Genomic DNA, 10,752 nt, shown 5'->3' with positions numbered 1-10,752 from the left:
ACACCTGTCAGATTAGTCTCCGTGCTAATAAATGAATGTAGTACCTTCCATAAAAAAAAAAATAATCATAATAACGACTAGGACATAAGTCTATCGGCCATGGAAAGAATACAAGGTTGATTTTCTAAGAAAAGATAATTAATGCTTCCAGTAAGGGTTAATTACACTGCTATTCCCAAGCTGCTTTTACGTATGAACAGCCACCGGAGGCTCCCACTATTCTACCGCTTCCCGCAGGGCCGAAGCGCTCCTCCCCTTCCTCTCACGGCCGGAAGCGGGGCACGTGTGCAGCTGCAGTCATGGAGTACATGGCAGGGCCTGCGGCGCCCACCCAGGGAAACATGTGAGCCGTAGCCGGTCCCCGGGCGTGGGAAGGCCTCCGGGCGACCTGTTGTCGCGGGGGGTATCCGGGTGGCAATGAACCGGGGCGGGGCTTGACGGTTCTCCTGGGCCGCCGCTTTTCGGGGGGGGGGGAATAGAATAAAAAATGAATTAAAACCTCTCCGCGTACCCTCGGTTGCCCCCAGAGGATTTTTGTGGCCGTTACGAGGTGCTGTTTGTGGCTGACTTTTTTTCTCTCTCTTCCAGCCTCTGCTGCCAGTGTGGTATGCCCATTCCGCCCAACCCGGCCAACATGTGTGTGGGGTGTCTGCGGGCCCAAGTGGACATCACCGAGGGCATCCCTAAGCAGGGCACCCTCCACTTCTGCAAGCAGTGCGAAAGGTGGGCAGCCGGGCCCCTCCTGAGGGGAACCGGTCCTCGGTGCGGCTGGAAAGTGGGGCAACGTATGGCACTCTTTCCCGGTGCATGCTTTCTTCAGGTCTCATGATTTTTTGGCACGTTCTTGTATTTATTTTCCCGTGGAAGTAGAAAGGTGTCAGTATATAGAGCATAGAGCATTTAAATGAGTATGTTTATGGTCTTTGAAAGGAAAGATGTGAAAGGATGGCAGTAAGAGTGTGAATGTACTTGAAATGTGTGACTCCTAATGCTGAGGGAGGCAAAATTGTAGCTGCATAGTTAATACTAAAGCTGAAAGCCTGGGAAATATCTGCTTATCTTTTGATTGCTTTAAATTACCGAAGCTGCTTTAATGTGCTGTAAAATATTTCATTATATATATCGTATATCAAACGTATCATAGGTATCTTCAGCCTCCAGGAACCTGGATCCAGTGTACCTTAGAATCAAGAGAGCTTCTTGCTTTGTGTCTTAAAAAAATTAAAGCTTCACTGAGCAAGGTTAGTTGTTAATACTATTTTATGGCGTGTCTTTTGGTTGGTATTGCATAAAGTGGTCCCACTAACTTATGCAGGGTTCGATCCTTAACAGAGCAGCTGTTTGTACTTGTGTAGAGCTGATCAACTGATTTACAGTACACAGAGAGAGTGACAATCCCATCTTAAATAGCTGTATACTGGAATTTGGGAGGATGCAGTAAGGACAGGCTCTTACAAAAAATTTCCAAGTGTGCTGAGGAGACTTTTGCATTTCAGTTCTGTGACTTCAAAGCATGCAGTGTACTGCACAGTAGTTACTCTATAGGAGGCAGTTGAGTACAATTAACTGAAGGAAACTAATATGTTTTTAATGCACCTTAATATTATAGTTTTCTTTTTACACATTTTTAAAATTGTTTATACAGTACTTCTTACCAGTTTATAACAACATGAAAGGGGGTTGTACAGGGGTATATATAGATTAAATTGAAGTAATGTGTTTAAATTGAATAAAGTATCTCTTGGGTTCAGAGTCTTACCAGGGGAAAAAAATCTGAGATAGTGTTTTAGACAAAAAATTGTTTTGCTACTACAATAATCAATCAAGGTTTGAATTAGATTGCCTTATTGAGCTTCTTGCTATCGGGTTAGTGCTTAAATGTACAAAATGTCTTTTGCTGCAGTAAACTTGCATGTTCTTAGTTTTAGAGATGAAATTGGCTTTTAGGTCCTGAGGAAACTATTATACCATCCCAATTCATCGTTATGTGGCATCCAGCAATAATGTCAAATAGTGTATTCAGTTACTCTGATGTGACAGTCTGAATTTGGATTGCAGTTACTTTAGGTAGAACAGACTCGGTGTCCTAACTAAGCATTGTCAGTTAGGTTGGGTGTACTGATAAATATGGTTTCAGTTAAGGTTATTCACTGTTGCTTGGTTGAGGATCTATAAACTATAAGCTTATGTTTTGTGGTAGTTAGAGCTGCACGTTTTTGACATGTATGGGCAGTAGCCAGGTTCATGTTCTTTCTCATTGGCAGGTCCGGCTGATTGATGCAGGCTTTATTTGGACTGAACCTCATTCTAAGAGGCTGAAGCTGAAATTGACTGTTCAGAAAGAGGTAATCAGAGTGTACAGTGTTCACTGTGTGGCTTTTATGGTAAACAGGAGCTACTGAGGAAACCTTTTAAACTTCTCTTTTGCAGGTGATAAATGGAGCAGTTCTTCAGCAAGTATTTGTGGTGGAATATATAGTGCAGTCTCAAATGTGTGAAGACTGTCATAGGATTGAAGCTAAAGACTTCTGGAAAGCTGTAGTGCAAGTCAGACAAAAGGTAGAGGCAAACTGAGTTTTCATTTGTTGATGGCAGAACAATCAAGCAGACAAATGTTTGGATGATTTTCTCAGAAAAAGATGGACTCTCACTTGCACACTGCCAAACTGATAAATTATATGCTCAAAGTGGAGTTTTTTGTTTTTCTTACAGATGCTGGTATAGAAAAACATTTTTCTGTCTAGTGTTATTAGTGTATTCTTTTTAAATGATGGCTGGCAGGAGGTTCTTTTGTGAAGTACTAAATATCCTGTATTTTAAGGTAGTGTTAGAAACAGTGGGACAAATTGTTTATGAATGTTTACATTTTCTTTAAAGAAAATACTATCTCTAACAACCAGTTACACAAAAATGAGAAGCAAAAGCTGTACATTATTTGGTACAATTAGAGCACATCTGAACCTTTTTGATTGCTTGGAATAGGCTTTGAACTGTTCTTTCTCTAGATGACCCTTTTATATAAACACTTAGAGATACTGCATTTACACTAGAAAGTTTATAAATAATCCTAATAATTTTATTTTTGGTTTTAGACTCTGCATAAGAAGACTTTCTACTACTTGGAGCAGCTGATTTTAAAACACAGGCTTCATCAAAATACGCTTCGCATCAAAGAAATCCATGGTAAGTGAGAGCTGTTAGTCTAGAGGTAGGATAGACTAACCTGTTTGATATCGGAAGAGTGCTTGTGCTAGTAGCCATGTACGGGTAAGCAGAGATTACTTAGCCTATGTGTTGTATTTGAAAAACAAAAAAAAATGTAGTACTTGACATGTTCATTAAGCTTTGTTTTCCTTAAGATGGCCTGGATTTCTATTATTCTTCAAAGCAACAGGCCCAGAAGATGGTAGACTTTCTTCAGTGTACCGTTCCATGTAGGTATGTCATTTACCTTTATTGCTATGGGTACTCAAAAGCTTTTGGGAAATGTCTTTTGTCCTTCATTTTTTAAGAATTTTGTATGTGAAGGTGTAAAGAGCCAGCATTCTAGTTAAAACACAAAATCCCTTCTATGGAAGTCCTGTATTTTCCCCTTAGGCATTTTAAAACTAGCCCTCATGCATTTTTCTGTTTCCTTAATTTTTGTATTTGTAATATGTAGCTCTATATGTTCATTATTCCAAGTAATGTCCTTATTGTTGCCTGAAGGCTCTATTTTTGTCTTACAGATCAAAGTCATCCCAACGTTTGATCTCACATGATATTCATAGTAATGTCTACAATTACAAAAGCACTTTCTCTGTGGAAATAGTTCCAATATGCAAGGTAGCATTCTGTATTTCATCTTCAGCGTGTTGTATGAAGTGGGTGGAGTTCAATTTTGGTCATGAAAGCCTGATATATTGTGTATCTGGGGGGATGAGAACGGCTCTACTTGCCACAAAGCATGGAAAGTGGAGATAGTGCTATTTTAGGAAGTTACAGGGTGGAGAACTGGAAATAGAAAGTTTAAAAATCTATTTCTCTAAATAAGTTTTCTCTAAATACTTGATTAAAAATCAGGTAAATCTGAGTGTAAATTTATTTTCTGTTTGTATGCAGGACAGTGTTGTATGCCTGTCACCAAAACTGGCACAGAGCCTTGGGAACATGAGCCAGATCTGTGTGTGCATTAGAGTAACAAGTACCATTCACCTCATCGATCCTAGCACTCTGCAGAGTAAGTTGCAGGTTCTTTTCTGCACTGAAGCAGCATCTGATTTTTCTGCTGGCACAATTATTTTTATTATTGTGTTGATTTCATGAAATCTTTTATTTTGAAATCTTAATGTTGTAAATTTATCTGTACAGTCACTGATGCAGAAATTTAATAGCAAACTAGGACATAGTTCTCTAAACTTGACTTCTGTAGTATCCTAGGTAAAATGGGAAGGCTCAGTGTTAAGTTCACTGATGTTCTTGGCCTCTTCTAAGTACTTGCATTTGTCAGATGTATTCCTCTAAAATTAGATGGCATCTAGTTTTTCCCTGGATTATGATTCTAGCTGCAGTACCAGAAGCACTCTGCTTTGATTGGTATATGCTGGTAAACGCTACCAGCAAAATGTTTCTAATAAGGATTACATCCAGGAGAAGGATTCTTGTGAATAAAAAGGTCTGTGCTTCAGACCTGTTACATGATTTGTCTGTCACAGCTCAACTGCTCACATTTGCAGTATGAGTCACGTCTTTAAATACCTGTGTTACAATAACAAACCTGAACAAAATACATTTGGCAGTGGCCTTAATTTTGCCTAATGGTTCCTTCTCATTTTAATTTCTTTGCAAGAATTTCTCTCCTTTGTCATTCATTGCCCACATTGGTGTGTTTTTTCCAGTTGCTGAAATTGATGGGAATACCTACTGGCGCCACCCTTTCAATAGCTTGTTCCAGCCCAAACAACTGGAGGAATTTATCATTATGGATATCAGTCGGGTTCAAGAAAAGAAAAAAGGTGCAGGTGCAGGAGCAAGATCCAACAAGGTAAAAAGAGTTCCTCTCTGTTTGATTCAGTGTTTTAGGCTGCCTTCTTCCTTCTCTCCCCTACTCAGCTGAATTTCTGTTCTCAATCATTCTGCCTTGCAGTCAGATACATGCTTTTCTGTCTTGCCTTTTTGGAAGAGCTTCTACCTTCTGGCAAGACAGAAACCTCTTCGCAGGAAGATGTGGACAGTGGTTTGGAAGTTGCACAGGCATTGTGTGAATTCCACTTTCAGAAATTCTTTTCTGTTGAACAGCTTAAAAGCTACTTGTTACTCTTATTACTGAAGTTGTTTTATATTAGCTTTGGAACTCTTCAATTATTAAATTGTTTCTGTTGGAGTGTAGAAGCTTTTCTTTCTAATCAGAGTTAATGAATCAGCACTAGAAGGTTTCTTTTCTGGGTCAGAAGTTGTATGTGGTTGAAAGTTACGAAGGAAAAAACCAAAACAAATGTCTAGTCCTAGAAATAGCCTTTGTGGATTCTTGTGAAAAGTAGTTGGCCTGTCAATTACCTTATTTTTTGTAAAGATGAAAAGTAAGAAGCAGCAACCAGTGCATTTGTTGCTTGATGTAGAAATACAAGTTTAATTACAAATGTAATGTAAAACAGTAATGCAGCAGTACAAATATTCTAATGGCATGGCCAGTTAAGCTGCGTTTGATTACAAGGGTTTTATTTTTCCTTCCTGAAGCACACGCTGGCTGAAGCCTGGGTACAGAAAACCTCGGAGTTGAATACGGATCATCAGTATTTCTGCTGTACCCACTTGGGGCACATTCTGAATCCCGGCGACCTTGTCTTAGGGTCTGTTCTGTTTCTTGTTTTTTATTAAATGATATTTAATGATTGAATTATCTGGATTCTTTACAAGCTTGTATGCTATTGAGAAAGTTTTGAACTGTTCTGATCTCTAAATCAGCAAAAGGGACAGAATCTTCCATCTTGGCCATCAAAAGATGATTCTAATATGGAAAATACTTGTTTCTACCGGAAATTATCTTGTCAAAAGGGTTGTTAGTAATAAGAGAGCTGAAGTATTTAGAGCGCATATTGGGATATCAGTTTAGACACAAATATATGGGGGGACTTTTAAAATACTAGGCAAAATCTTTTTGTTAGATAGTGATTATCTTATCTAGCAGTGCAAAATTTTTGTAAGATTAGGCAAGTCAGGTGATTCTCAAACAAGCTAAAACAAGAATGTTTTTGGAGCTGTGAGCCCAGCAGAACCTCAGTGGATATTGAAGTTTGGGTTCAGGAGCCCGGGATATGATACATTTAGTTGGATTTTGTAGACTTACATAAAAGGGCAGGATAAAATACGTATTTTTGGTTTAGATTCGACTTAGCGAACTGCAACTTAAATGACGAGTTTGCCAATAAGATGAACCCACGCAATATTCCTGATGTGGTAAGACCATTTTCTTTATCTGTACAAAGTTCTCTGCATTACCTGGGGCATTGGGAAGTATGGGTTTATAATGAACACTCATTATTTTCATAGTGAGTGGGGGATATTAATATTGAAATAAAAAAAGAGGGTTATTAATATTGAAATGTGAATAGGATATAATTTTGAGAATTGTTTTTTCACCACTTAAATACTTGAGTGGTAGTTAGATAATACATTAACTTAACTTAATCTTTGTTGTTCTTGTTCAAATTACCATGCATTGCGTGGTGAAAACTGTATTACAACTCAGGTGTGTTTCTCTTGAGGACATAATCCAAAGTGTTTGGGAACTTTTGAACTGACAAATGCTATATAAATTCTGCATGAAACATTTCAGTGCCAGACTGACTGTGATACTTGTTCAGCTGATTTTACAGTTGCCCAAGTCTAGACTTGGTTGTTGCTTTGGATTTTGAAAGTGTGTCATCAGTAGTGTCGAAGGTATGAATGTGTAAATACGTGCTGGTTTTCACTGTAGGTACTAATAAAGAAGAGCTATGATCGTACCAAACGCCAGCGTCGCAGAAACTGGAAGCTGAAAGAGCTGGAAAGGGACAGAGAAGGCATGAATACAGACGATGAAAGGTTCGCTATCTGCCATGAACGCTTTTCATTCCCTTCAACTTAGGATACTGCACCTAGAAATCTAGAAGTGTAGAAATAACACTTCTCAGTTTCCACTGAGATTAAGTGCAATGTAATGCCTAAGATGTGTATCAAGGGGGCACAAGTGAAAGGTGCTAGTTCTGTCTGAGCATGATGGTGGCTCATAGGAGAGGTTGATACTAGTGTTCTTGGAAGAGCAGTATCTCTGTGTTACATATTTCTATGTAAGGCAGGAGTGCTTTAAATATATGCACCTTTCTTAGGCTTATCCTCTCTTGACTGCTTAGTTCTTGGGGAACTGAGGATGCTGAGGACAACAAGCCAGTGGGTATGGAAACAGACTGAATTCTGAAATCTTGTAACACTACAGGTTTTTCAGGTTTACTGTTGGAAAATATGAAAGGTATTTTTATGGGTTTTTTTTTCCCAGAAAAGCTTAAATCGTGAGACAAGTGAATAATACCAGAATCATTGCGTGTATACCTTACAATTGGTGTCTGTCTAGCTAAAGGGACTCTTATGTGAAAATATGCTTGTCACTGTTTCTTTCAGTGACAAAGCTGATACAGCAACAGCAGATCTAAATAACGTTCAACTGAGTAATAAAAATTAGAGTTAAATGGGGACAATCAAATTATTTGGAAAACTAATAGGTGATAATAAAAAAAAAAGGTAGAAAGAATGAGTTGGAAATGTGAGAATGCTATCAGCCTGTCTGAAAGACTGTGGATTGCAGTCCTTCCTTGGAGCTGTGTTTCTTTGATTTAATTTTGTTTTATAAATTTGCATAAAGGAAGAGTGAATAAATAGATTAAGCATCTTTTACAGACAATACCAAGACTTCCTTGAAGATCTCGAAGAAGATGAAGCCATAAGGAAGAATGTCAACATCTACAGAAGTAAGGCCTTTTTAACCACTGAATTGCATGTAATGAAATCATGACAGTTTGAGTCAAAATATGTTTACTAAAGTTCTGTATTCAGATTATTTGAACTCCTCATGCCTAGAAAAATGCTGTAGTGTAAAAGCTTCAGGTGTTCAGTGTATTTCACATGCACTGTATGGATGCTGATAGGGTTTGTTTGCTTGTCATTAACATGAGAGAGAAAAGCTTATTTTCTCCCACACCCATAAATTCTGCTGGGTGGAGGATTTGATACATAATATAGTATCTTCCATGAGTGCCATTACCATGGGATTGTTGGTTTTAGGAGGGATTTGTCTTTGTTAGTTGTTTTGGGGGTTACATTTTTAGTTCCCCTTCCTTGGGATTGGTATTTTGTTTGCTTATCTGTTGGGGTTTTTTTCTGTTTTTAGATGCAGATGTTCCAGTGGAGAGTGACACGGATGAGGATGGTCCTCCACGAATCAGTCTGGCTGAAATGCTAGAGGATCTCCATATCTCCGAGGATGCCACTGGTGGAGAGGGAGCAAATATGATGACAGAATAAGAATAGTGCATTAGTCAATGCAATAAATATTCCCTTGCTAAGGAAAACATACCTAAAACACATAAACTGATCACATGAACATGCAAAGTGATGTGATAACTACTGCTATACCCCTAAGTAATGGGCCTAAATTAATATTTTATATATATCTTCTAGAAAATCAGCAATTTAAGTTAAATTTCTGGTGCAGGCATGGCAATATAAGCTCCACATGCTCTTCCCTTCCCGGTGAGCTCTGTCCTTGAAACTTCAGCAGTGTAAAGGTCAGCTGACTAACATCAGAGTTATCCACTGGGAGTAATCAGTTGTCTTATGCTGAAGACAACTGATAAAGAAGGATGTCCAGAGAGATTTCATTCTTCCTTGCCAGATTTGTAGGTAGGATACCTACCTACTGTTTACTGCCTTAATTTCTTCATGTGGGAAGGATTTTTCCTGTCTTAATCTTTTTGGAACGATGGTTGAAGCATGTTATGATACAGATTTTTTTTCCATACAACAGTGTGTTGGGGAAGCTCAAAAATGTAGCTTCTATTCGTTCGGTGAAGGAACTCCTAAGTTCCATGTTGTGTACACACAAAAAAACTTCCCTGTAGATTGACAGAAGATGCAGCCCTTGATGAGAGAAATTGGAGACTTCTGTTGAGTGTGATGAATGTTGTACTATATTCCATGCCTGTATGAGTGGATTAAAGCAATATGCATGATGTCTAATTAATACATCAGGCATGAACTATTAAAAAGCTCCATAGATATTTTTGGTCCATCATTTTTTAGTTAACTTTGTAATCAAATTTCACTCTGCTGCAAGCCTGAAGAGGACATAAGTGGTGTAGGAGGACATTACATTCTTAAATCCATCTTGTTCTAATTCATGTTACTGCACAGAAGTGGTTCAGTAACAATTCTACTAACAGTTTATGTGAATACAGATTTGATTTAACTTGGTGTAAATACAGAAGCACAGCATAGAGTGGTTTTGCCACTGCATTTTTTTTTTTTTTTAACTTAAGCAAAAAAAATGTTCTGAAATAACTGGCATTTGTGAAGGAGGGAAATACTAACAATGTAATATTGAAAAAAATACAGGTGTAGGATTAATCAAACAAAAACGATTCCTCTATCAAGGATCTGTATAGCTGAAGTGAGAATGCTTATAGTTTGCCTCTGCTTATAATAGGCGGGTTAAAAATAATGCTATTTCCCTGTAGTATTGCCAGAGGAAGTGGCTGGAGCACCAGTCTCTGTTTCATCGTACTTCACATCCTTTCAAGGCCTCAAAGAAAAGCTAAGAAATAATCAAGGAGTTCTCTGTATTCAGCTTCCTGCCATGTGTGAATGATTCTTATCCTTTACTTTAAGCGTCAGGTTTTGCTAAGTGTTTCCCAGCAGGTGTGAATCTGTGGGATTTAGAGCTACCTGTGAGCCCAGGCAGTTACGCCATCGAAGGCAAAGATATTTTTCATTGTAAAAAGCAGAGCTAGGTTTAGTTACCAGTCACTCATACTTTGTTTTTATTCCGTCTCACAGTCTTCTAATAATCCACTTGTAAAGGGGGAAAACTTGGAATTTGCAAAGAAAGTTCTGATGCAGTGAAGCTCTAAGCTGTCTGTTGGCAGTGTAAGCAGTGCCATCTTTGTGTCAAACTAAGCTCTTCTGCTTCCACTCTTGGGAGCTTTGTCGTGGGTTTTACTATGTAAAACAGTTAAAACTCCATAAAGCTGCTGGGAATTAAAGGTACAATTTGTCTCGTGACAGTAATATAGTTCAGTATAGGGAAGGTGTAAAACCATGCTTAAAAGATATATATGAGAATGCAGCTGCATAATCTGAATTATCACTGCAGAAAATATTGCACATATTTTACAGTAGCTACATCTGCTAGTAATGCTGGGGAGATACAGATAAACTCAATTCTAGTGACCATTGGGCCAAACCTGGAGAACTTTAATTTGTAACGTGTGGGCAATGAATGCGTTCTGTATCCAGATGAGGTGCAGTTTGGGTTCTGATTTTTTCTGACAGGTAAAAATTATGGAGCTTTTATCTGCTGTAGTTTGGCAATAGCTTCCTGTTGCTGGCAGGTGAAGGGGGAGCAATAAAAGCTCATTTTAAACTGCTATTTTGATCAAGAGTTTTCTTTCCTGTAATATTTTTCTTCAGTAGTGTGTCTCAGAAATTTCAGATGTATTACTGTCTTGTCTGTCATCCTGTTTG

At 38.4% G+C, this 10,752-nt stretch overlaps 1 protein-coding gene across 1 annotated transcript; it reads left to right on the top strand.

Annotated features, from left to right (window-relative positions):
• Positions 1–286: 286 nt before the first annotated feature.
• Positions 287–9,290, top strand: NMD3 (NMD3 ribosome export adaptor). The gene is made up of 15 exons (XM_061371664.1): positions 287–343; positions 589–723; positions 1,145–1,241; positions 2,265–2,345; positions 2,431–2,559; positions 3,093–3,183; positions 3,360–3,438; positions 3,729–3,825; positions 4,102–4,219; positions 4,878–5,023; positions 5,716–5,828; positions 6,363–6,435; positions 6,956–7,062; positions 7,912–7,982; positions 8,402–9,290. Exons 1-15 carry the CDS (start codon positions 300–302, stop codon positions 8,533–8,535), a joined length of 1,515 nt encoding a protein of 504 aa, XP_061227648.1. The 5' UTR covers positions 287–299; the 3' UTR covers positions 8,536–9,290.
• The last annotated feature ends 1,462 nt before the right edge of the window (positions 9,291–10,752 follow it).

The sequence above is a fragment of the Neopsephotus bourkii genome, unplaced genomic scaffold (assembly GCF_033783945.1).
Source record: "Neopsephotus bourkii isolate Nb327-2 ecotype Australia unplaced genomic scaffold, CSIRO-AGI_Nbou_v1 NB_1574, whole genome shotgun sequence".
NCBI lineage: Eukaryota > Metazoa > Chordata > Aves > Psittaciformes > Psittacidae > Neopsephotus > Neopsephotus bourkii.
The sequence above is the reverse complement of the archived record's forward strand: the minus strand, read 5'-3'. Positions and strand labels throughout refer to the sequence as shown.